The sequence below is a fragment of the Antechinus flavipes genome, chromosome 5 (genome assembly GCF_016432865.1).
Source record: "Antechinus flavipes isolate AdamAnt ecotype Samford, QLD, Australia chromosome 5, AdamAnt_v2, whole genome shotgun sequence".
Classification (NCBI taxonomy): domain Eukaryota; kingdom Metazoa; phylum Chordata; class Mammalia; order Dasyuromorphia; family Dasyuridae; genus Antechinus; species Antechinus flavipes.
The window spans coordinates 81592596-81620527 of NC_067402.1; the positions used below are offsets into that span (position 1 = coordinate 81592596).

Here is a 27932-nt window from a genome sequence, read left to right on the forward strand (position 1 = left end):
TCTCATTCTTGCTGAGTCTTTTTGGGATGTTCCTGGAACTCAGCAGTTAATGTAAGATTGCAAGAGCTTGAACACTGGGGATAAGGCATCAGTAGGTGACAGAGGTAGATCTAGAATTCAGTTTTATGAGAAAGCAGTAGTTGCAAAGGTTTCTTTCCTTTTTTCCCCTCTGCTAATTTACTTTCTCTAATGACTGACTGGCTATTGTGGTTTTTACCTCTGCTTTTGTGTATTCTCGAAAACATGTGAACTCTTTAAACACCACAGAGATTCAAAGGCAAATTAAATTTTCATCAATTGTTTTCATTATTACCTATGCTTTTAGTTTTTTATAAGCACCAGAAATAGAAGCATTTAATAAAAAAATCTTGAATTAGTGCCTGTTATATGCAAAACACTAAGTAAGGTTCTATGAGGGATACCAAAAAGTCCCTGGAAATCCCTTCCTTTAGATAGCTTAGTTTTAGAGTTGTCATAGGCATATAAAAGTTAAGTACTGATGAATGTAACACAAATAGGAGCAGAATGATCAGCAATGTCAGTAAAGAGGGTTGGAAAGAATTTCTAGGGGAAGTGTGATTGTATAGAACCTCACTAGGGAATTTATCCCAGTGTAGAAAAGAAGGGGAGAAGGGAATAAGTATTTATATAGGGTCTACTATGTACCAGGAACCATGCTAAGCCCTTTACAAATGTCTCATTTTCAAAGATTGGCATGAGTAATGACACAGAAATAAGGTTGAATTAGGGGGCATTTACTAATGGAAATTACTTTTTTTGCTTAAAAAGATGTATAACAAGCAAATAACTTTCCCTCTTTGTACATAGATTCACAAATATAGTGGAAACAGTCAACATTTTGCTCTTCTAATAAGAGAAACTAGCTCAGAAAACTCCCATTCATTAAATAATAACAACAATGAAACCCTTAAACTATAGTTCTGTTAATAAGTTAATTGTTTTTATTGTATCTGATTTTATAAAATCCTTGTCTCAAGAATAACAGAAGCATTTCAACTGTGACTTATTTTCTATGACAATTATAAATAGCTATCTCTTCATCAGTTGGAGACTGATGATTCAATTTATTTGGATGGTCTAATCTGTCTTTGCTACTGATCTGAAAACACTTCAATGTTAGTGAGCAATAGCAGAGGGAGAAAATGGAAGATCCAAGAAAATGAAAAAAATAAAGTGGGATATGTTACTATTTTTGTGTTTTGGGATTTGAATTGTACTATTGGAGAGGGCATAGAATTCAATGCCATCAAGGCATTTCTAAGGTAACTCTGACCTACGTCACAACAAATAATATAGATGAGTAAATAAAAAACAAAATTTTCATTTTGAGCAGAGAGATCCATGTAATATAAGATCTTCAATGCCTTTTTTTTTTTTTTAAAGAACCAACATTTAATCTTCTTTAAGGAAAATAGAGATGAGAAAGATAGGGGTGGATATAAACTAGTGATATGTCCCTAATATCTAATGAGGCACTGAGAGTATAATTTATGATTACTCCAGAGAAAACTAAATTGGGTTTGACCTCTTTTGATTTTTGGTTCTTATTTTAAAGACTAATTTCCAAAAGCACCAGCTTCTACCTTACAGGTCTTCTTGGTTAATGGAATCAAAAAGTCCTCAAAGTCAATGAAAGATATAGCATTAAGTGGGATTTAAGACAAAAACAGACATTAAACATCTGGTGGCAATTATTTATTTTGACTAGATGGTAGGGTTATGGATACAGTAATAGGATACAATATTTAATAGCAACTTCTATTAATGTAATTTTGGAGTACATTATGAGAATTATGAGAGTATACTTGGGGACAAAGAGAGTAAAATACATTTAGAGAAGATCAACTAACATAGGGAAGAGATTTTTGTTTCACGCCATGGAAAGCTTAGTAGGGGGAAGTGGGATTATTATTCTGGAAAATGCTAATAATAGTAATAAATAATATTTGCAGTGGATTTTAGAACTTGCAAAATGTTTAACACATATTATCACATTTGATTCTCACAATCACTCTTTGAGATGGGCATCATGTCCATTTTTACAGATAAGCCAAGTAAGACTGACTATTGTTAAATGATTTGCTTACAGTAACTTAGCTAATAAGTAAGTAATTTGACCCTACTTCTTCTTGATATTTAAAATGAACACCCTTTACCTTAGTAAAGACATTGAAGAAACTTTCTGTGGATGAAACATTAGACTTTTTTGCTTGGCTTCTGAGGATATAAGTTGTGGTAGTAAGCATAAGTTCTGAAGAGGCAGATTTATATTTCCAAATCTCTTAATGATTAGAGCTATCCAAAATGGAAATGGGTTGCATTGGGAGGCAACAGATTCTCCCTAACTAGGGCTCTTTAGTAAAATGTGGATCCATTTATTTGTTGGGTACATAAGAGAGAAGATTCTTGTTGAGATATAGACTTAAGTGCAATTTCTGTACAGCTCAGTTCTAGGGCAAAAGAATCATACATTGTTGAGCACCTTAGAAGTTCCCTAGTGCAACCCCCTCATCTTATAAATGGGGAAACCAAAGCCTAGAAAGATTGTTTAGGGTCACAGGTATAAGTGACATAATCATGCTCTGAACATTGGACTCCAAGGTCACTGTTTTATCATTATACTAATCTGGTTCTATCTCCAGAATTCAGTGTTTCAAATGAATATCCTAAGGTAAAATACAGTTGCTTTTTATCCCTGGCATCATTTAATGAAAAAAAGTTGAATATTTTAAAAACTATTAAATTCTGCAACTATTTGAATTAGGGGTAATGAGCTGAAGATCAATGGCAACTGCATGTATTTCTTTATAAAGGAAAAAAGTAGAACTCAAGTTAGACATTGGTATGATCTGTCTACTGGCTTCTTAAGAGCAGACTTGGTGGAGTAGAAGACTGCAGGTTTGAGGAGACAGGTTACCTCTGGGATTTTATTATCTCACTTGCCCTGTGTAGATAGCCATTGTACTGTAACCAGGGAAACATTTTTGGAATGTCAAATCTGATACTTTGAGGCTGTGCTCTTACAGTTTTAGATTGTGTTTTCTAGCTGAGCTCTTCAAAATTATGTATTTATAAGTAGATAGATACAGGTATCTATAAATATTGATTCTCTCTGTGTGTAGATATAGATAGATGTATAAATTGATTCTGTGCATAAATAAACATACATATATATTCATACACAAAGAATGAATTGATAAAATAGTAAAGGTTCGTATATAAAGAATATTGGGAGCAGTTATGTGGCACAGTGGATAGAACACAGGTCCTGGAGGCAGGAGGACCTGAAATCAAATCTGACCTGAAACACATGATACTTAGCAGCTGTGTGACCACAGGCAAGTCACTTTAAAAAAAGAATAAAGGACCTTTTGATGTCAAGAATTATATAGGTGCCAACTAACAAGAACACAAATGTTTTTCTTACAGTGAATTGTAGAAGATAGTTAGGGAGGTATTCTATATAAAAGAACAAATAAGAATAATTCATTAGGCATTTGAGATGCATGCTATAGTCTAGAGATGTCTATGCAAAAAAAAAAAATGAGGTAGAAGTTTCCTTGCCTCTTAATAAAAGCGCTATCACAAGAGGATTGAATCAGAGCTAGAAAGACTTCAATATGTCAACAAGTAACACCCTCATTTTATAGGGGGAGAAACTGAGGCTAAGAGGCTAAATGATGTGTAATGTTAGATAATCTGCATCAGAGGTAGAATTCAGAATCGGATGAATTGATATGAAACACCATTTTCCCTGCAGTGTACCATGGTGCATCTCTGGTCAAAAGGACTAGGGGCCAATAAAGATTCATTCTACTCTATAAGTAATGGTAAGGAGAAAAGAAGGAAAGAGCATGTTTCAGAGAAATGTGGCACAGTAAAAAGAACTCTGCTGTTTCTTGTATACGGTATAGTATAAAGTACCTTTCCACCGACTTTTCTCCTTGCCTTCAATACTTTCCCTTCCAGCCTCTGATCCTTAGAATTTCTGGCTACCTTTAAAACTCAGCTCAAATGTTACCTCTTCCAGGAGGGAGAAGGGAAAGAGAATAGACATTTATAGAATACTTACTATATGCCAGGTATTATGCTAACTTTTTTTTTTTTTTTTTGCAAATATGATCTCATTTGATCCTCACAATTGAGGGAGATAAGTGCTATTATTATTTCTATTTTATAAGCAAACTGAGGCAAACCATGGCTAGGTGACTTACAAAGTTACTTACAAAATATGTAAGTGTCTGAAATTGGATTCGAACTCATGTTTTCCTGACTCCAGACTCAGAATTCCATCTGTTATGTCACCTACCTACCAATGCTGAATGCTTCCAATCGCACCTTCAGAGACTTTGCTCTGGAAAAGTTAGGCTGCTGAGTTAAGACCTGTGCAGAGCATTGTGAGATGATATAAGGTCTAGTTTTTGTCCCCAAATAACTATGATATGTCATAAAATACGTAAGAAAAATATAAGAGAAACTTGATTTTAGTTCTATCTAAAGTTACATACTTTAGGAATTGGAGAAGTCTTCTGGCATAGTTGGCATCTGAGCTTGACTTTAAGAAATAAGTAGGAATTTGAAAGGGGATGTGAAATTAGGAGCTTTAGAGGGAAGAAATAGAAGAAACAAAAGCAAAGAGGCAAGAGAGGAAAGAATAAGTTCAGCAGATGACAAGTAATACAATTTGATGGAAATACAAAATATAGAGAATAATTTACAGAGGGAAGTCTAAGATTATGGAATCCTGGATTAAATGGGAATTTTAGGTAGTAAGCAATAGTGAGTTTTTGAGTGAGTGGAATAGCCTGACTAGATCTTTACATAAGGAAGATCTCCAAACAATCTGAAGGATAGTTAGGAGAGGTACAAGTCCATAACGGAAAAAAAAAAGTTATGATCCTCAGTGGAATGATTTCAGAAAGGTCTGGAGAGACTCACATGAACTGATGCTAAGTGAAGTGAGTAGAATCAGGAGAACATTGTACATAGCAACAGCAACTTGATATGATGATCAGTGGCTCTTTTCAACAATGAGGTGATTTAGGACATTTCTAATGGCCTTGGGTTGGAGAGAGCTATCTGCATTGAGAGAGGACTGCCGGGACTAAGTATTGATCACAACATAGTATTTTCACTTTTTTTGTTATTTGCATTTTGTTTTCTTTCTCATCTTTTCCTTTTTTTGATCTGATTTCTCTTGTGCAGCATGATAATTGTGGAAATATGTGTAGAAGATTTGCACATAATTAGCATATATTGGATTACTTGCCATCTAAAGGAGGGAGTAACAGATAGAAAGGGAGGGAAAAATTGGAACACAGGGTTCTGCAAGGATGAATGTTGTAAATCTATGCATATGTTTTGAAAATAAAAAGCTTTAATTAAAAAATAAAAATTACTTGGAACAGCAAAAATACAGTTATAATCCTATGACATGTTAGGAAGCATTTGTCTTTGGGCAGATTGTAATAAGCACTTTTATTGTGATTGTGGCTGTGGTAATGGGAGGGGAGGCTGACAAATATGAGAGTTTATAGGAAATGGAATTGACAGCCCTTGGTAAATGATTAGATATGAAAGGCAAAGAGGGAGAAATTCAAAGAAAACATTAAGACTTTGGGTAAAAGAGAATGAGTAAATGATAATAATGATGGGAATGCAATAGTTAGAAGGGGAATGGGTTTTCCTATAGTGATAACAAGTTCAATTTTGGGCAAGTTGAGTGTGAGTTTCAGGTAGGACATTCAGAAGGACAACTTGTAGCCAGTCAAAAATGTGAGTACAGAGAAGCAGTTCTCAATTCTTTTTTGCTCATGGAACAATTTTCTTTGCTGTGAAAAACCATGAAACACTGAATGTTTAAATTGGCATGAGTATGAAAGCATCTCTGTGTATTATATTGACTTATATTCTTGCAGTTTTCCTTCAATAAAATTTTTGTTGAAAGGTCTTTTCAAGTTCAAAAGCTGATATATTTTGAGATCAGTGAACATAGGTAATGCATAGGTGTAATCATGTCATGCTAAGTAAAATAAGAAAATTTATATTACATAAAACCAATTATAGATTTTCCTTTATCTGTCATAATATAACATGTTATAATGGATAGGGGGTCAGGCTCAAAGCCGAGAGGATCCATTTTCATAGACTTCTTTTCCACATGAAAAATGTTTGACCCTGGGCAAGTGGTTCAACTTCTTTTATCTCTAGGCATCCTTCTAAGACCATATGCTGCAAAGAAGATTCTGCCCTACATTGGTAGAGACTATTGACTATGGGGACATGATAAAAAGCATTTATTAGGATAGTAGCAATGGAAATAGAGTGGAGAAGAACAAATACAAGATATTTTAGGAATTGGAATCAACAAGAACTGGTAAATAATTACATATGAGAGGAGAAATTCTTTTTTCAGAATTACTCTTTCTCTAACACAGATCTTACTAGCTTCTTTTTTATTATAAATATATTTATTTAAAATAAATAATTTTATTATTAATAAAAAATTTATTTATTACTAGCTTTTATTTATATAAAAAAGATATTTTATTATCTTATACTATTTTTCTTTGAAAGAATGAAAAATGTAGGATATTTGTTTATTTCTATTCATGTTTTGTTGATGCTGTTCAGTCATGCCCAACTCTTTATGATCCCATGGATGATTAGTATCCATGGGGTTTTCTTGGTAAAGATACTGGTATGGATTAAAAGACAAAAAGAGGCTAAGTACTTAGAGTCACACAGCTAGTATATGAGGCCAAATTTGAACTCAGATTTTCCTGACTCAAGGCCCAGTACTCTATGCACTGAACCACATCTTTTACTTCCCAATTTGTACTTTAGCAGAGAATATTAGAAATCAAATAATCTATTTTCTTCCTGGAAATATTCACTGTACTATATATTATATGGTTAAAGTGGTGCAGTCTGACTTGGAGAGAAAGGAATAGTAATGAACTGATTATCAAATACTTTGGTTAAATCAAAACTTCTTAAACTGTGGGTCATGACTTCATATGGGACCAAACGATGTTATATTCATGAAAAATTTGGTAAGAGCAAAAGGTTCTAAATATAATGACCAAAACTTGATTCAAAATCAAAATGTAATGAATCTGAGGCATCTCTGGCAGCATTTTTCCATGTTGTATCTCCCAACTTCAATGCAATCTTGGTTCTGGATTCATTATATGTACACTTTGCACTGTGTATATCCAAATGCTGCCAGAAACACTTAGCTCAGATTCAAGATGGGGTTGGGTAAAAATTTCTCATTGAAGAAGGCTCCCAAGTGGAAAAAATTTAAGAAGTCCTGAGCAATATGTTTTGGTAGGCAAATTGTGAGGATTTAGAATGATTTCTTTGAAAAAGTTTCTAAAAAGACACAAGGGAACATCTTTCAAAATAACAACCATATTTCTTCCCATTCTTTTTGTTTATTTATAAAAACATTGATTCTCTGATTGATCCTATGACTTTTGCACATGCTATAGACATGATAATTTTGGTCTGCTATCTAAATAATTTTGGTGTCATGTAGTGCCAAGCTTAAAGAGATGACTAGATTGTGAGTTAATGCAGACTGGTTTAAATTGAAAGGTGCTTCTGAGGCTAAGCCTTTGACAGTTACCTTATGGGAAAAACTCTTTTTTGAAAGCCTAAAACCCTATATAATGATCATCATTATTTTTCTTATCTGGGAAAATAAATTCAAAGCTTTTGGTGCAATGGAAGTTGTTTTTAATAAGAACATAGATGCATATATACAAATATACTTTTATAGATCAGCTCTTTTCTATTCAGAGAGTGGGGGTGGAAAGAAAGGAATCCAACTAAGAAATTCCTTTTGTATTTGCATGCTCACTGGGCTATGTAGCTCACTAGGTGATGGGGAGAAAAATAGGCCTTGCTCACTCTCTCTCTCCAAGTACTATTGGCAAATGCTCTGTTTTTATTTAGCTCTTGCATTGCTTTCAATGAGGCACTTGTATGAAATGCACAATGCTGTGTAACTCCGCATGGAAAAGGGAAATGGCGCCAGGTTTATCTTCCATTGCATGACCATTGTCTGCCTCCTTTGAGCAGCTGGGCCAGTTGTCTTCCCATATTCTTTAGGTTCCGTAAAGTCCCATAGAAATCAATGAGATGCTTGCAGTACTTAAGGCTATTTTCTGCTAATCAAATGGAGGCAGTCTTAAGCATATATGTGATATCAGACCAGTAATTACTGAGTCAACCTGGCACTAGGCAGAATGTGTTTCTGCTAATTAAACTTGTTGCATTTGAATGGTTTTCTTTAGCTACACTGTATATAGTAAAACTAGGGTGAACAATAAAAGGAAACCATTTCCCTCCCTCCCTTCCTACCCAAGACCTAAAACTGCAGATGGCCGCACTGTGTGTGAAGCACCTAGTCACTGAATTAGCCTTTTGTGTGCAAGAAAGGAAGGTAATTTGAATGTTTGAACCCCCCACAGGAAGCTTGTCTCAAAATGAACAATTCACCAAATAAAGACTAATTAGGGCCTAAATTAATTAGAAGGTGTGGTTTGAAAGGACGTTGATGAGAAGAGTCTGTCATTTTAGACAAATGGAATAGAGCTAAATAAATTAGGCCCCATTAATATCTCATTGTTCTGTGAGCAGCTCTCTTTTATTGCATTCATTAGAAAGCCTACTTGAATAAGCCTTCACTGGCCATTACTGATTCAGTCCTCATTTACTAGAGCCTAACACACAGTGTATGCATTAAAATATTTCAACAAATTCTTATTGCTTCGGCAAATTATTATTTATATTTTCTGGGTGCTCTGCTTTTCACTGGAAATGCAGGCACTAGATGGTATTGACTTTTTTTTTTAGGTCACCAAATTATCAGAATTGAAAACTCACATTAAAGAAAAAAAAAGAAAGCCAGAGAAGAAAAGAAATTACAAAAGGAAAGGGAAGAGGGAGAAGGAAAGCAAAATGAAGGTGGGAGAAGTTAAAAAAAAATCAAATCTTAATGCATTAATAAATTGTTTTTTTCTTCCAACTTCATGCTTTCCATGACACATTGTTATATTATTTTATTTTTTAAAGAGTCTCCTAACTACTTCAGAATTCTTATTGTTCTTTGATGACTTTTAAAAACCATATTCAAAAACCTTACTATTGTCTATAATTAGATATAATGCATACATAAGTTTATGTTTCTTCCTTTCAGTAAATGAAATATTTTTTTCTCTTTTTCTCTCCCTCTGCTGCCTCCTTTTTTCCTACAGATGGAGTGTTTGGAAGATGCCAGCAGGGGCCTGTGATAGACACATACCGATATGAAATTTCACCCCCAGTTCTTGAACATCTAAGGACCATCTTGCAGAAGCTCTCCCACAGAGGTATAGTGCAGGTCAAATAGAAGACTTGGTCCATGGATTTAGGCCAAGAGCTGTGAGAGATGATGCACTGATAAGCCCTGTAATGTTGAGTGTTCAGCAATTGTTACTTAAAAACAAAAATCATTCAGCAAGCCTCATAGTGATTTTGTCTTAGTTATCTTGGAAAGTACTTTTGCCATGAATTATGGTGGCCAAACTAAGCAAAAGCCTTTTGGTAAAATGTACCCAGAATAGAATTCCAAATTGAAAGCAGAGTGTTTAACATATATTCATTTACAGTACCAAGAAAAGCCCAAGGTTACAGACCAAAAGTACATAGCCTTCCCCTCCCATTGTTTTGCAAAGTGACTAGATAATTATCAGTAAAGAGTAGAAGTCCAGGCTTAGTAACTATGGATGGATAACTCATTTGGGAGTGAGGAACCAAACTAGTTCCAGTTCAGCAGTTGAAAAACTTTATGATCTTAACTCTGTTATAAAAACCCTGCTGTCTTTTGTTCCTTCTGAAAAACTGAGATAATAACATCTCACTGTTTACCTCACAGGGATATTAGGAAAAAGGTAATCTCTGAAAAAGGTCTTTTTGTGACAATTGGAATCAAAGATGAAATATGTATTATTATTAATATCAAAATGAAATATTTCTGTACTCAGAAGCTTTATAATGGACTCATTTCTACATCTTACACACAGAAATAACAGGAAGCTTTTGAAGAACTAATAGCATAGTTGTTGTGGGGGTTTTTGGACCGAAGGCATATGGCCACTCTGAACTGGTATCTAAGATGTGGCTGGAAGGAGACAGGAAAGATAGGCATTTAAAAAGTATTGAAATATATCCTGGCATCAAAGCATACTAGGCTCTTTCTCTTATGAGTGTGTGTGTGTATGTGTGTGTGGGGGTGTATTACATTCAATTCTCTTTTGTGCCATCATTTTGTTTCTAATTTTTGGGACCCCCAAGTCTGCCCTAGGATAAATCTTGCTTTTCTAGTAAATTTATTTAGTTTCAATACATTTTATTTCATAAATCATGTTGGGGGAGAAAAATCCAATCAAAAGGGGGGGGGGAAACATGGGAGAGATTTTTAAAAAGTAGAAAAAAAGAAGTGAACATAGCATATGTTGATTTATATTCAGTCTCCTCAGCTTTTTTTCTGGATACAGAGAGCATTTTCTGTCCAAAGTCTATCGGGATCACTGAATTGCTGAGACGAACCAAGTCTTTCATAGTTGATCATGGCACAACCTTGCTGTTATTGTGTACAATGTATTCCTGGTTCTTGCCTCACTCAGCATCAATTCATGTAAATCTTCCTAGGCCTTTCTAAAATCAGCTTGTTCATCATTTTTTTATGGAACACTAGTATTCCATTATCTTTGTCTATCACAACTTGTTCAGCCATTCCCCAATTGATGGGCATTTACTCATTTTCCAATTTTTTGCTAGCATAAAAAGAGCGACTACAAACCTTTTTGGACATGTGGGTTTTCCTCCTTTATGATTTTCTTGGAATCCAAACCGAGTAATGGGCTACTGGGGTCAAAAGGTATGCACAATTTGGCATAGTTCCAAATTGCTCTCCAGAATGGTTGGATCATTTCACAACTCCACCAACAATGGATTATGTCCCAATTTTCCCACATTCCCTCCAACATTTAACATTATCTTTTCCTGTCATTTTAGCCAATCTGAGAGGTGTGAGGGAGTACCTCAGAGTTTTAATTTGCATTTCTCTAATCAACAGTGATTTAGAGCAGTTTTTCATATAACTACAGAGAGCTTTAATTTCATCATCTGAATGTTGTCTGTTCATATCCTTTTATAATGTTTTCTAGTTCTTTTTTAGTCAACAAATTCTTTCCTTCTCCAAAGATCTGATAGGTAAATTATCCCTTGTTCTCCTAATTTGCATATGGCATTACTCTTTAAGCCTTGCTTTTCAAAATGTAACCTAGTTTATCAGAAAGTCTGCTCCAACATAACGGACAAGTTTGTAATGTGGGGATTCTCAATAATTAATAATTAATAATAAATAATCTATATGAGGTTGAAATTACAGAATATCTCATTTTCCTTCTTTCCAGAATAAGTTTTATATAATATCTATGTGCGTATATATAATGAGTATAAAATACAGCAATGATAGGAGATCCCACTACTATGTCTCATTTCTATCATTTCTCATGATACATTAAATCCAAAGCATGGACACTGATTGTAGAAATATAAGTAGTCAGCTTCTTAGGAGCAAATATGACCCGGGAGAATATTAGTGAAAGCAGGAAAAAGGAATATAGAGAAAGATAATACTGAGGAGGGAAGTAAGAGGAACAGATGGGACGAGAGTGTCCCAAGAACAAAAACAATGACTTTGTATATTGGGCAGTGGCAGAACATTCCTAAGGCAATAAATATAGCAAGGAGACATAATATCCAAATTATAGAGCCTAATAGCCAATACTTATGGCTGAAAAGTATATATGTTATTGGAGTCGTAAAAAAATGAATGAATGGATGGATTGAAAAGCATTTGAGGAATTATGATTTGCTAGATAATATGTCAAGTGAAGGGTATATAATACCCAAGTGAGAAGATTCAAAAGTTTAGTCCTTGATGTCAAGTAACTCCTATTGCATTGGGAAAAATAATATACAAAAAATAGTGGTAGCCTGAGGAAAATATTTTAATTGGAAAGTCACAGAAATTGATTAAACAGTAGGGCATGCAGGAAATACTTTTTATAGATACAATAGAAATGTTGATTTGATTAATCTTTCCAGTGCAAGAAATGGAAAATGTGAGATGGAGCAGGAAGTGCTCAGAGAGAATATCTAGAAGATTGGGGAAATCACGTTGGATCCAGGGCTGCCTAATGTAGTGAATATAGTGGATTTTGCCATTCAGGAAAATGGGCTCTCAAGACCTGTAGTCCAAGCTCAGAAACTTGGCTTGTTTAAGGAATAGTCTCATGAGGTCTAGTTTAGAGTGTGCCTCATTGACTTATATGACCTAGCTATAATGGACCACAGAAGTCATCTGGTTTAACTCTTAGAAACTCAGGCCAGAAGGTTTAAAGGATTTGGCTGACTGGTTTATAATTAATAAGTGACACCTAAGATTGAAATCTAAGTTCTCTAACTAAAAATCTTCATCATAAATTTATTATTATAATTATGTAGATGTGTAAAAGCTAGTCCTTTTTATTAATCTTATAATTAATCTTTCAAAGTACAAAAGATAACCTCTTTTTTTAGTCCTGTTTCCAATAGTCATGTGCTCTCCTTTGCCACCCCTAGCTAAAGAACTATAGGAAATGGGCTTTGGTAGTCTAATGTGAATAAGACAATAGAATGTTTCTGACCTTCTGGGACTTGCCACCTGCTCGGACAGGAATGACAGGTCTCTAGACTTGGTCTCATTTTGTGAGCATATTTTGTGAGAGACCACCCAGTATTCCAGAATGATATGAAAAGCCATTCATTGTGTCAAACCAGCCCTTCTGACTAGAAGGGAAAAGGGTCTGTGAATGGAAACTCCGACTCTGTTCTTAGCAATTTTTTTTTGAGAGAGGATAGTGGAGGAAGTATGTGAATAAGTCACATGACACTTGTTTATGCTACAATAAATGAAGAAATAGTATCTATCTTGAACAGAAATGAAATCTTCCTGAGTCTATAATGTAGCAGGACTCAGACACAGCATATAGCAGCACCCTCTTGTTATTAAGCAATTTCTTGTTAGTAAACAATTGGCACACTTTGCACAATTATTTTCTATCTTATGCCTTGAATTTCTATATTGCTGACACATATGATGAGATTTTACATCAGCTATCTAATTCTAGCCTCATCATATCCTATGGAGGCCACAGGATTATGGATTTTAGAGCTAGAAGAAACCTTCCAAGGAATATATCAAACCCTACTTTTTTAAATGAGGATATTTGAGACCCAGAGAGCTTATGACTTTGCTCAGTTTGTAAGGGATAGAGTTGGGATTTGAATTTAGATTTCCAAATTTCATATCTGGTTCTCTTTATATTGATTGTTATCACTATTGCTCATATTTTGACGTCAATCAGAGAGAAGTAAATGATTTAGCCAGAATAAAACCCCTGAATTTTGAAGTTTACATTCCAATGATCAGTATATCACACTACATTCTTTATATTTCATCTTTGTAAAACCAGTAGCTTTGAATGTGGTCTTGAAACCAGGTCTTGAATATGGAAGTATAAATTAAAATTGTTTTCTAGGAACAACAGCAACAAAAGAATGATATAAAATTGTAGAAAGAATATTGTCTAGGGAATCAGGAAACTAGCTCTTGATTTCAGGATACCTTGGTCATTATCTAGCAGGATTAATTTTATTAATTAATATCTTTGCTGGGGCTCAGCTTTGCCCATCTAAAATGGGATTTTTCAATTTTTTCACTTATTCAAAGAATATTATAAGGACATAATTTGATCATTGATAGAAAAGTAGTTTGACGTGTTAAAAATAATATGCAAGCTTTCAAGTTCTGTGTTCAGAAATTAAACTGCCAAGCATAGAGTAGGAGCAGATGTGACTAGAAATCAATTCACAAGAAAAAGAGTGGAACCCTAGTGGACCATAAACATAAAATCTGTTATGCTTGTCAATATAGCTAATCAGTATTTGTCTGTATTAAAAGAAGAATAACATTTATAGTGATAGTTGACCTCAGAGTCAGGAAGACCTGGGTTCAAGGTCTATGTATGGTGCTTTTTCTCTGTGTGATCCTGATAAATCACTTAACCTTTCAATGCCTCAGGCAACACTCTCATATTTTAAGTTATGAAAGAGATGCTGATCTACATTGGCAAAAGGATTTTCCTCAGCAGAAATTCCCTACATCATTGAAATTCCAGATCTAGGGACATTTTTTGTCAAGTTTAGTATCTAGATGCTCCCACCCCCCAAAAAAACAGGAAGGAAATACAAATTTTGTTATAAAATTATTTTCTTATGGAAAAGAAAAATTGAAGGAAAAAATTCAAAATGTCAGAGATTTTAGAAGAGTTTAGCTCTTTCTGCAAAAGTACTAAGGTAAGCTCTATGTAGTCTAATTGCTAGAAAAATGAGTACCTTCTGTTCAAGGGGAGCAAAACTGTGGATAGCAGCAAAGCAGATGTGAGTCATGCCATATGAGAGAGAACTAGCAGGGAGAGAAAGTATCGACTCCTAATATCTGCTTGTGGAATTGTAGCACAGCAGTGAAGTCCAGTGAGGGAGCAGTGCCTAGAGGAACCCTAGAACGATGCTCAAAGTGACTTCAGAGAAATATGCTACATTTGAGGAACAGACTTTTGCCTCTTACTTAATATAGCCCAACCCAGGACAGAAAAGAATAAACATGTCCCATTGAATGAGTAACACATTTATAGGTAAGGAAAGGTTCTTTTGACTCTGAGCTAAACTGTCCTTTTTAGTGTTTTTAAATTTATAAATATGTTGATTTTGTGATTTGAGCCTTGTAAATATGATTGCTGTTAAGGGGAATTAATGACCCGCTTTGGATCCCAGCATGGGAATTTGTATATAGATATAAGGGAAAAGTAGAAGTTCCTTTTGTGTGTGTATGCAGGCCCTTTATTCCAGAAGGGTACCTCTATCATGAGTTACATGTAAATTGTATTTTTGTTTTTGTGTATTTCTCTTATTTCCTTCCATTATATTAGATTATATATTCCTTGAGGGCAAGGACTGTATCTCATTTCACTTTGATGTTCCCAGTGATTACTATAATGCATTGCCAAGAGGTATTTAATAAATGGTTGAGATATTAGAGTTGTTATGCTTATTTCCAGAGGGCAGGGGTAGGAATAGTGCATTATAGAGAGAAAAGTTTGGGGTAATCACCAGAGGGGAAAAAATCTGAGAGCTTTCCCCAAATGGAATGGGCTGCCCCTAGAAGTAGTGAATTCCTTTCAGTAAAAGTCACCAAAAAGATTCGACAACCAGTCTTGAAATTTTATAGATGGGATTAAATAAGCAGTAGACTAGATTATTTTAGACATCTCTTATGTGTTTGAAAATATTATTTTCTTTCTGAAACAAATGAATTTGGTAAAAACACATTATTCCCAATGACATTACCTAAGTTTATTACCATTGATAGAATAAAGTTTTTGTAAGGTATGACCTCAAATTAGAAATAGTTCCCAAAGTACTCCCTTAATTCCTGAAATGTTCAATGAATTTATTTGTAATTATCTTCATTATAGAGTTAATTTTAATATTTTGCAGTTTCCTCATTTTAAAATTTACTTTCATTCATTTTTATTCATTTACAAGTACTTATTAAGGATCTACTGTGTACAAGTCACTACAAGGCATTTATTATAACCCTACAGATTTTTTAAAAAGTCATTAAAAATAAATTCCAGGTTTTTCAATATTAAATGGAAAAGAGATTTTTGTTTTTGTTTTTGTTTTTTAATGAGCTTTATCAAAGAGTAGCAAGATTTTTCTATTCATTTGCTAGGATTTATTGGAACACTTATAGTAATGAATTATTATTCATAAAATTCTTGGATCGCAAACTACCCAATGAGGGCTCAGTGCCTTGGTAAGTTGAATTTTCTTTATAGGGATGAGTATTTGACAAACAGAGGCACTGTCCTCACCCTGGCTGAATATCAATTTGGATTGAATGTCTGGGGTGTGAGTTGGAACAGATGCCCTAACACTCCCCCATCCTTGCTTGGGCACCATGTAGCTAATGGGATTCAGAGCTTGTTTTCCCATTAGTAAAATCAGCCACTCAGGGAGATGGCCTAGTGACTAATTTGTTATAGTTTTTCATTTTCTCACTTTTCCAGGTCCCTTCCTCCCCTCCTTCTATCTCTCCCTTCCTCTCTCCCTCTTTCTCTCCCTCCCTTCCTCTCTCCCTTCTTCTTTCCTTCTTTCTCCTCCTCCCTCCCTCTTTCCCTCCCCCCTTCCTCCCTCCCTCTCTCCTTCCCTTCCTCCTTTCCTCCCTTCCTTCCTCCCTCCCTCCCTCTTTTCTTTCCTTCCTTCCTTCTTTCCTTCTTCCTTCCTTCCTTCCTTCCTCCCTTCCTTCCTTCTTTCCTTCTTCCTTCCTTCCTCCCTCCCTCTCTCCCTTCCTTCCTTTCTTCCTTCTTTCCTTCCTTCCTTTCTTCCTTCTTTCCTTCCTTCCTTCCTTTCTTCTTTCCTCCTCCTTCCCTCCCTCCCTTCCTCCCTCCCTTCCTCCTTTCCTTCCTCCCTCCTTCCCTCCCTCCCTCCCTCTCTTCCTTCCTTCCTTCCTTCCTTCCTTCCTTCCTTCTTCCTTCCTTCCTTCCTTCCTTCTTTCCTTCTTTCCTTCCTTCCTTCCTTCCTTCTTTCCTTCCTTCCTTCCTTCCTTCCTTCCTTCCTTCCTTCCTTCCTTCCTTCCTTCCTTCCTTCCTTCCTTCCTTCCTTCCTTCCTTCCTTCCTGCCACATAGAAGAAGCTTAAAAAATACTTCTCATATCTCTCTTTCTCGTGATATCTGAATGAATATTGGTCTGTCTGTCTCTTTCACACACACACTCACACACCATACACACTGCAAACAATGTATCAGGGAGGTTTTCTAAACAATGCTGGAGGCCACTATGTAAAGAAGACATTTCTGTCAGGTCACTGATACTTTAATTAGACAGTGTTGCCTCCAACACCTCACCCCAGTGGTTGTACTTTTCAAACAGCAGGTTTCACCAGTGACACCAGAACACTGGCTGCAGTTTTGATGCAGCAGGGGGAAAAAGAGAGAGCACATTTAATAGACTTGCATAGAAGCCATTACCTTAATGAGGATTTTTCATGGTCTGCTCCTTTTAACCCCAGAGCTTGCAATTGGAAGAGAGGTGGAAGCTCTGACATTTGAAAATCTGTAATACACCTTTGGGGTTGAGCTCACGACTACCCATCTAACCTTGAGGCGTACCATTGGTTCAGAATCTTGAACTGGGCTACTGTTCCATTAAGTTTCACTCACTACCCTGTGTGCCATTGTAGAAAGAGGCAGGATCTAATGTCATTTGCATTTGAATAAGTTTATGATTTTTTTTTCTTCCCATGCCGAGAGAAATTCAGCATATTTTGCTAGAAAATTTTTGGTCAGGGAATTATTTTATGTCTGAGAATGGGGAGGGGGGGAGGATGTATTGTTTATTACTTGTGATTAATTTGTATCTGTAGATTTTGGATGGGGAGGAGGTGTTTCTTTTTGAGATTGCCATTATATTATTCTACTTCTGGGTCTGAAAGTTCCCTGGACAGCCACGGTTGAATAGAAAAGAGGGAGGGAGTCCTGAGGCTAGGAAAGCAGGGTCACACCTCACTCCCCAATGAACTTCCTGTAGCCAATCCTGGAGTAGGGTTAATGGGATCCAGAGGGAGCCATGTGTATGCCTGCTGGCTAGGCTGGGAGCATGGCTCTGCTTGGTGTGGGGTCTTAGAGTTGGAAATAATGGGACCAGCCCCAGCCCCTGCCCTTCAATGATTGCTTGCCTCTTTAGAAAGCCCCAAGGGACTATGTAAGAAAGATCAGAATAGCTTACGAATGTAATGATCAATTAGTGTGCACTTATAAAAAAGGAAAGCTTCACTTTCTCCTTTCTTTTGGAAGCACTAGAAAACATCCATTGAATGAGAAGCTACAGATAGTGTAAGTAAGTAAGTATGAAAAGGGATTTAAGACTAGTTTAGCAAGGGGTGTGAAATGAGTTTATGTACAATACCAGGGTCAGACCACACTGATTCTGACTGTCCCTTCTGAAAACCACAAAGATGCCTCTTCCTGTGTAAAGTCGGTCCTCAAGGGCAGCCTCCTCCACCATGTTCTTTATTTCCCATTTCACCACATGGAGCAGCCAGTTCAGGGAATTTCATTCACCAGTTGGTCCTTGGCTGAAAGGTCCTTACCCTGCTTCTTTCCTCCCTCTTTCTCTTGCTTCAAGCCACCTTTCTGCTCCCCTCTTCTTTTTCTCTCCACCTCCAGCTCAATCTATTTATTCAAGGAATACACATTAAAAACAAAAGAAAAAGCAACTTATAAAGTGACAGTTCAGGTCATTCCATTTACTCCCAGATTCTTAATCTTTATTGTGTCATGGACTCACTTGTAAGTGAAGTCCATAGATCACATTTCAGAATAATGTTATTAAATGTATAAAATGAAAAACATAAAATTACAAAGGAAACCAGTGTTAACATATCAGAAATAAGGATAAAACAAAAAATTCTAAAATGTTAGTGTGGAATCTCTCTCAGAATCTTTCAATGGTTTTCTTCTTATTGGACAAGTTCCTGATTTCCTTAGTCTGGAATTCAGGTACCTCCAAACCTGCTGCTTTCCCATATGTCCAAGCTTAATTTACCCCAGTCCTTCCATATGTACCATGCTAAAGAGATAAGGATGCTGAAAACCACCAGTGTTTAAACAGTGCTTTACGATTTGCAAAGCACTTTGTATATATATATATATATATATATACCCATCTCTATATTTTTGGTGATAGATTCCCCCCACCACACACACACACATATTCACCCTGCCTTTGCTCATTCCACATGCCTGAAATTCTTTGTTCCCCACTCTTTGCTTTTGGAAATCCTAGATGCATCCTCCAGGGTCAGTAGGATACAAATTTGTTTTTAAGAAAGCACAAAAATAATAGTATTTATATAGTGCTTTAAGGTTTGCAAAATGCTTGACATATTATCTTACTAGTTCTTGACAACAACCCTATGAAATAGGGGCTATTATTACTCCCATTTTACCAGAGAGGGACCTGAGTCTGAGAGAGATTAAATGAATTGCTTTGCTTTGGGCCACACAGCTACTAAGTATATGCAGCAGCAAAATGATGTGGATAAGGATAAATCATATATCAACAAAAGATGATAGAATCACACATTTGTAGCTCATAGGAATGGATCTTATACAACAGTTCCTTGTTGTATAGATGAGGAATCTGAAGGATACAGAGGCTAAGTTTCATACTTGAAGCACACAACCAGTACTTAAACTTCAAGTTTTCTGTATTCTGGGGTAGCTAGGGGGCAAAATAGAGAGATTGCTGGACCTGGAGTCACAAAGACTCATCTTCTTGAGTTCAGATCTGGCCTTGAACACTTACTATGTGACCCTGGGCAAGTCATAGCTCTTTGTTTGCCTCAGTTTCCTCATTTGTAAAATAAGCTGGAGAAGGAGATGGCAAACCATTCCATTATATTTGCCAAGAAAAGTCCAAATGGGGTCACAAAGAATCAGAACAACAAAAACTTATCTACTCTAAATCTTAAAAGTCTGTCTACTGTGCTACTTAACTGTTAGTTAACACAAACACTCAAATGAGCTATAAGCAAGTACTGTACTGATATGGTGGATAAAGGGGCAGGTGCTTAGGAAGGGCAGCATTTAGGCCAGTGGGACAGATTGGATGATTTACAATCTAGGGAATTTTGATTTGAGCATCAAATAGCCTTTAATCATGGCCAACTATCTGATAGAGCAAAGTGATTTCTCTTTGCAGGACTGTTTGTGGGTAGGAAGCTGACAAAAGCAGAATTTATACCTGAATATACATAATAGTATTCTAATGTTATGTGAATTTATAGCATGGTATATGTTATGACTTTTAGTGCAATTTGACACACCCTCATAGAGTGATAAGTGTAAAACTGAGAAGGAGAACACAGTTGATAGAAGTTCAGGATTAAGTGAAATCTGCCTCTGTCACCCGTGTTTTGATGGAGAGTCCTTGCTAATGCCAGCATGACTACAGGATAATACAATACAGTCCAATACAAAATAAACATTTATTAAATGCTAAGCACTATACCAAACACCGGAGAAACAAATAAGAAAAAGGTCAGTTTTTGCTCTCGAAGAGTTTGAAATCAAATGAGGGAAGAAAACATATAAAAGAAAACTGGAAAGAGGGAAGGGAGGAGAGTGTACTTAGCACAGGAGTGTGATGATGGTACTGTACATCTGATGGGAAATCGAGATGGACATGTTTTTGACCCTCTTTGAAGGGAAGCTTTGACAATAAATTTTGGGGGTTTTTTGGTTTTCTTTTTTATATATTGATTTTTCCTCTGTCAGCCCTTCTATCTGAGGGCCAGAAAATACTGAGGGTTTGAGGAGATGTGAATAACAAAGCTGAATCAATCTCTGACAATATTGAATTTCCTGGTGATAAGCTTGTTCTGGGAGGTAAGTGTGGGGAGGCGTGATGATGGTAGGGTCCAAACCAAGCAGAGCAGATGATGGAATCATAATATGTATTGCAGTTAGAATGGCTCTGGGACATCTTCACAACTGGATCCTTCATTTTATGGATGAGAAAGGAGAGGCTCAGAGTGGTTAAGCCAAGGGCACCCAGCTAGCAGATGTCTGAGGTAGGATTCCATTCTGGATCTTTTTTTATTCCAAGAGTAGCTCCATGTTAGCCATAAAATGTTATTTCACATATTTGCCCTTTTAAACCTCATCTATAGAAAGAAAAGGTTGGATTAGGGGGCTTCTAAGATTCCTTTCAACTCTAAATCATATATCTAGGTATTAAAAAAGTGGGTCCTTTCTCTCATTTTCTCCATTGTTCTACCTGTCCGCAGTTACCCTGTCCCTTTGTGCTGCCTCCTAGTTTCTGAGGGCTCTTATTGTGATTTTTCTCCCAGATATGTCTCCCTGCCCTCCACCCCCCCCCCCCAGGTAAATCATTATTTATTTATTATCAAAGGATTTCCTTCCAGAATTCTTCATCATCCACCTCTATCTTGTCTCCCCTCAGGACATTTTTAGATTACTAGCTAATCAGAAACATGGGCCTGATCTTATATCTTATAAAGTGTATGACTTTGGATAAGCCATTTATTCTTGCTTAAGTTGTACTTAGGATCTGGAATACATATACCAATATATCCTTCACCTTTTTTATGGTCCTTTAAAACTCAACTCAAATGATACCCTCTCTTGAAGGCTTTTCCTGATTCCCTCAACTGCTACTGTTTCTCCATTGGAATGACTTTGTATTTATTTTTTGTGTACTTATTTGTACATGTGCTGTTTCTTCTAATAAAATGCAAGCTTCCTGGGGACAGGGACTGTTAAATTTTTATTGTTGTATGCCTAATACCTCCCACACATTGCATCTGGTTCATAGTAGGAAATTAACAAATACTTGTTGATGAGCAATGTTTCAGAACTGTTTCTTCATCTGCAAATTGTTGATGATGTTGATAATTGTAACAAAAAGATGATAGTATCTCACAAGGATATTATAAAATAAAATAATGTGCAATCTTATAAGGATGAAAAAACTTTGCCCAGAAAACCTCAAAATGGATCATGAACAGTTAGATGTGGCTGAAACAATTGTATAACAAAAATAAATTAAATTAAATATTTAAATTAAATTAAATTATTTTTCAAATTAAAGCTTTTTATTTTCAAAATATATACATAGATGATTTTCAACATGCACCATTACAAAATCTTGTGTTCTAAATTTTTTCCCTTCCCTTCCCCCCGTCCCTCCTCTAGACAATAGGTTATCCAATATATGTTAAATATGCAATTCTTCTATACATATTTCCACAAATATCATGCTGTACAAGAAAAATCAGATCAAAAAGGGGGAAAAAAATGAGAGACAACAAAATGCAAGCAAACAGTAACAAAGAGTGAAAATGCCATGTTGTGATCCACACTCAGTTAACACAGTTCTCTTTCTGGATGCAGATGGCTCTCTTCATCACAAGACCATTGGAAATGGCCTGAATTGGAAATGGAAAGTTTTATTGTTGAAGAGAGCCATGTCCATCAGAATTGATCATCATATATTGCTGTATATCATGATGTCCTGGTTCTGCTCATTTCACTTAGAATTAGTTCATGTAAGTCTTTGATCAATAGTGATTTGGAGCACCTTTTCATATGACTAGAGATGGTTTCAATTTCTTCATCTGAAAATTGACTGTTCATATTCTTTGACCATTTATCAAATGGAGAATGGCTTGAATTCTTATAAATTTGAGTCATTTCTCTATATATTTTAGAAAGGAGGTCTTTATCAGAACATTTGAATATAAATTCCCCACCCCCCACCCCCAGTTTATTTCTCATCTTCTAATCTTTTCTGCATTGGTTTTGTTTGTACAAAAACTTGTTAGCAATATAATAAAAATTATTAATTTTCTATTTAATAATGTACTCCAGTTCTTAATTATATCAATAACCTAACAAAAATCATATGATTATCGTAATAGATGCAGAAAAAAACATTTGAAAAAATCTTTGATATAGTTAATTATTCTAATAGTTTTCCTAATATTGAATCAGCCCTGCATTCTTGGTATAAATCCTACTTGGTCATGGTGTATTATCCTGGTGATAACCTGGAGATAATCTCTTTGTTAATGTTTTATTTAAGATTTTTGCATCAATATTCATTAGAGAAATTGACCTATAATTTTCTTCCTCTGTTTTGACTCTACCTGGTTTAGATATCAGCACCATATTTGTGTCATAAAAGGAATTTGGTAGGACTCCATCTTTCCCTATTTTTCCCCAAATAGTTTGCACAGTATTGGAATTAATTGTTCTTTAAATGTTTGGTAGAATTCAGTAAATCCATCTGACCCTGAAGATTTTTTCTTAGGGAGTTGATTAATAGCTTGTTCAATTTCTTTTTCTAAAATGGGATTATTTAAGTAATTTATTTCCTCTTCAATATTTTTGTAATTATTATTCCATTTCACTTAGATTATCAGATTTATTGCCATATAGTTGGGTGAAATAATTTCTATTTATTACTCTAATTTCCTCTTCACTAGTGGAAAGTTCTCTCCTTTCATTTTTGAGACTAACAATTTGATTTTATTAATCAAATTAACTAAAGGTTTAATTATTTTGTTGGATTTTTTAGTAAAACTTTTGTTTATTAATTCAATAGTTTTCTTACTTTCAATTTTATTAATCTCCCCTTTTAATTTCAGAATTTCAAATCTGATATTTAATTGTTTGTTTGTTTTTTTTTTAATTTGCTCTTTTTTCTGTCTTTTTTAGTTGCATGCCCAATTCATGGATCTGCTCTTTCTCTATTTTATGCAAGTAAACATCTAGAGATATAAAATCCCTCCTAAGAACAGCTTTGTAATGCTAAGAATAGCTTTGTTATTGTGATATTCTTGAATGAAATTATTGTGTCTGTGATTTGATGTTTTACTCACTCATTCTTTAGGATTAGATTATTTAGTTTCCAATTCGTTTTTGGTCTATATTCCCCTGACCTTTTATTGCATGTAATTTTTATTGGATCATGATCTGAAATATATATGTATTTACCATTTCTGCCTTTCTGCATTTGATTTTGAGGTTTTTATGCCCTGCCATATGGTCAGTTTTTGTATAGATTCCGTATACTGGTGAAAAAAAAAAGTATATTCCTTTCTGTCTCCATTCAGTTTTCTCTGAAGGTCTATCATATCTAACTTTTCTAGAATTTTATTTACCTCCTTAATTTTTTTCTTATTTATTTTGTAGCTCGATTTATCTAGTTCCGAGAGAACATGGTTGAAATCCCCCACTCGTGTAGTTTTGCTGTCTAATTCTTCTTGCAGCTCTCTTAACTTCTCTAAGAATTTGGATGCTATACCACTTGGTACATATATGTTTAGTATTGATATTTCTTCATTATCTATGGTACTCTTTAGCAAGATATAGTTTCCTTTCTTATCTCTTTTAATTAGATCTAGTTTTGCTGTTGCTTGATCTGAGCTTAGGATAATTACCCCTGAATTTTTTACTTCAGCTGAAGTGCAATAAATTCTGCTCCACCCTTTTATCTTTTATTCTGAATTTATCACTCTACTTTAAATGTCTTTCTTGTAAACAACATATTGTAGGATTCTAGCTTTTAATCTAGTTTGCTATCTGCTTCTGTTTTATGGGAGAGTTCATCCCATTCACATTCACAGTTAAAATTACTAACTTTGTGTTTCCCACCATCTTGTTTTCCCCAAGTGATACTTTTCTTTTTTCCTTTCCCCCTTTTCCTTCTCCCCACTATTTTGCTTCTACTACCTCCCCAAACAACTCTTCCCTTTTTACAGCCCTTCCCCCTTTCTTATACCTTTTCCCTTCTACTTCTGTTCTCCTTTCTATTAGCTTCCCCTTTTACTTTCCATTCCCCTTTTCCATCCTGCTTCCCTATAGGTTGAGACAAGTTTTTTTTTTTTTTTCTGTGAAGCTATGTCTGATATTCTCTTTGAGCCAAATCTGATGAGAATAATATTCACACCATGCTCTCATCTCACTCCCTTCTTTCCTTCAACTGTAATAGGTCTTTTTTTTTTTTTTTTGCCTCTCCATGAGATGTAATTTATCCCATTTTAAGTCTGTTTTGCTCTTCTTTCAGTACAATTCCCTTTCCTCCTCTAATTTCTTTTTTAAATCATGACAATAAAATCAAATTATACTTGCAATCTATAAGTATACCCATAATAGAGATACAGATCCCAAGAGTTAAACATATCATCTTCCCATATAAGGATATAAGCCTTTTACCTTTTAAAAGAAAATTATTTTTTTCTTTTCTTTTTACCTTTTTATGCTTCTCTTGAGCTCACTATTTGAAGACAAATTTTCTGTTCAGCTCTGGTCTTTTCGTCAGAAATGATTCCTTCATATTTCATTGAATGTTTGTCTTTTTCCCTGAAAGATAATGCTTAATTTTGCTAGGTAGTTGATTCTTGGCTGCAATCCAAATTCCTTTGCCTTTCAGAATATCAAATTCTAGGCCCTTCAATCCTTTAAAGAGGTCTTGGATAATCCTGATTGTGTCTTCTCAATATTTGAATTGTTTCTTTCTGGCTGCTTGCAATATTTTATCCTTGATTTGATAATTCTGAAATTTAGCTACAATGTTCCTTAGAGTTTTCATTTTGGTGTCTCAAGAGGTGATTGGTGAATTCTCTCAATGGCTATTTTACCTTCTGCTTCTAGGATATCAGGGCATTTTTCCTTGATGATTTCCTGAAAGATGATATTAAGGCTTTTTTTTTTCCATCGTGGTTTTCAGGAAGTCCAGTAATACTTAAATTGTCTTTTCTAGATCTATTTTCTAGGTCAGTTGTTTTTCCAATGAGATATTATACATTTTCTTCTCTCTCTCTCTCTCTCTCTCTCTCTCTCTCTCTCTCTCTTTCTCTCTCTCTCTCTCTCTCTCTCTCTCGTTTTGTTTGATTCTTTGAGTCATTCACTTCCATTTGTTCAATTCTAAGTTTCAGTAATTATTTTCTTCAATAAGCTTTTTAAATTTCCTTTTGTATTTGGTCAATTGAAGCTTTAAATGAGGTATTTTGTTCATTTGGATTTTTTTTTCCATTTCACAAATCCTGTTTTTCAAGTAGTTGTTTTGTTTTTCCATTTCGTCAAATCTATTTTGCAAGGAATTATATGATTTTTCCATTTCACTAAATTACTTTTTAAGGAGATTTCTTCAGATAATTTTTGTTTTTCCTTTTCTAAACTCTCTTTCAAAGTTTTCATTTTCCTTTCCCATTTTTTCCCAACTCTCTTTTAAGATCCTTTTTGAATCCTTCAAAGAGAGCCTTGTGAGATAGGAATGAACTCATATCACTCACTGGGGTTTCATCTGGAGATGATTTGCCTTTAGGTTCCTTAGGGTTTGAGGTCTGCTCTTCTATTTCTCCATAAAAGCTATCTATGTAAGAGTTCTTTTTGCTTTTTTCCTCATTTTTTAAAAAAAGGTTAAGGTCTGCTCTTAGGGCAAAGGGAAGATTGTCCCATGCTTCCATTACAGATGATAGTGACTATAGGTTTCACTGAGCCAGTGCTGACTGATTTCCAGTGCTGGGTGGGCATGCCAGGTCCCACCTTATTCTGGAGTTGAGGGGCTCACTATTTGCCTTTTGTATTTGTGTCAGATGTCTCACAGATAATCTGCTAATTCACTGGCTTGTAACTAGGATAGAGTAGCCAATGCTGCTATATTTTAGGTAAGAGTCTGTCTACTGGTAGATTCCTAGGCTTGTGAATGCTACATCTCCCTAGAGGCTTAATCTGTTGTTGATTTGAAGGATATTCAGGAGGAGTTCAGACAAAGACCTGTGTACTCTGAACCATCTTGGCTCCGCCCCCAGATAATAACCTTCTGAAGTGTATATCTCATATCTCCAGCAACAGATGAGGAATATGAGATTCATAGACATTAAGTGATTTGCCCAGTGTCACACAACTCATTAGTGTCACTGAGGATTTTAGCTCAAGTTCATCTAATTTTAAGGGTAGAATTCTTTTGGCTGTATAGCAACCAGGTAGGTTGATTATACTTAGAAACTTGTCTGTACTTTGTGTGTGTGTGTGTATGTGTGCGAGAGAGAGAGAGAGAGAGAGAGAGAGAGAGAGAGAGAGAGAGAGAGAGAGAGAGAGAGAGAGAGAGAGAGAGAATGAGAATATACACAAGAAATGAACTTCTTGTTAGGAATCACGAATTTTGGCTTCTAATCCTTATAACTTTAGTTGTGTGACCTTGGCCACTCCTGCACATATCTCTGGAACTCCTTTTTTATTTGTTGCATTATGGGATTTTACTACATGGTCTTCCTTTCCTGCTCTAACATACTGTGATGCCATGATTTTAGAAAGATATTTTTCTTTCTTCCTTGTCTTAAAGAAATATCTGGGCAGAGAACATGACAAAATCTGTATTGGGTAGCTGTGACTTAATTGTATGTTTTTTCTCTGTGCAGATGCACTTATAAGTTCATGTTGTATTTACCATCCTTGTCTACTACAAGCAGCATTATTTCATAGGCAGAGACATTGTTCTCTTGCGTATTAAATTTTTTAAAATACATTTCACTTCTCCTGACAAGCCATTAAAATTCAGCATTTAAATGTCATTCTTTGGCATGTAATTTGCTGTCATGAAAACAACTATGGATTTATTTCCTGGCAAGAATCTCCTGAAGTATTGAGCTATATGTCAGAAGTGTGTGTGTGTGTGGGGGGGGAGAGTAAAAAAAAGTGTCATAATTTCTTAAAGGGGAATGAAAAGAAATACCCCCAAACAATATGGAATAGAACAAGGAAAATCAATAATGACTTCAGCAATTGTTAAGAATACATGACAGCTATTGGGAGATTTGGTTGTTTGGTAGGGAAGTGTAACATGTTTATTCTGAATAGGTTCGATGATGATGTTTCTGCAGATCACTCAGATTAGTTTTGCTGTGTGTGTGTGTGACATTTTGATTCAACCCTCCCCACCTCTTTCTGCTTACACCTGGCCTCCCTATAACTTTTTCTCTAATGTTATAAATATTATAAGTAAATATTATCTTTAGGACTCTTATTTCCTATAGCCAGGATCCAGTTAATGTTTCTTGCTCTCTGAGGTGGTTCATATTAAATTGCCAGAAAGAGAGCAAAATTGGTTTAGTCCTAATACTTCAGGTTCTGCTCACTTTTTTCTTTGTGGAGATGGC

At 35.3% G+C, this 27932-nt stretch overlaps 1 protein-coding gene across 1 annotated transcript in view; it reads left to right on the top strand.

Moving 5' to 3' along the window:
* PTPRN2 (protein tyrosine phosphatase receptor type N2) overlaps positions 1-27932 on the top strand; it is a 1504085-nt gene that overhangs the window by 411262 nt on the left and 1064891 nt on the right. Inside the window, exon 3 of the mRNA XM_051961686.1 lies at positions 9288-9401. Within this exon, the coding sequence (XP_051817646.1) occupies positions 9288-9401 (114 nt within the window). The remainder of the gene's footprint in view (positions 1-9287; positions 9402-27932) is intronic.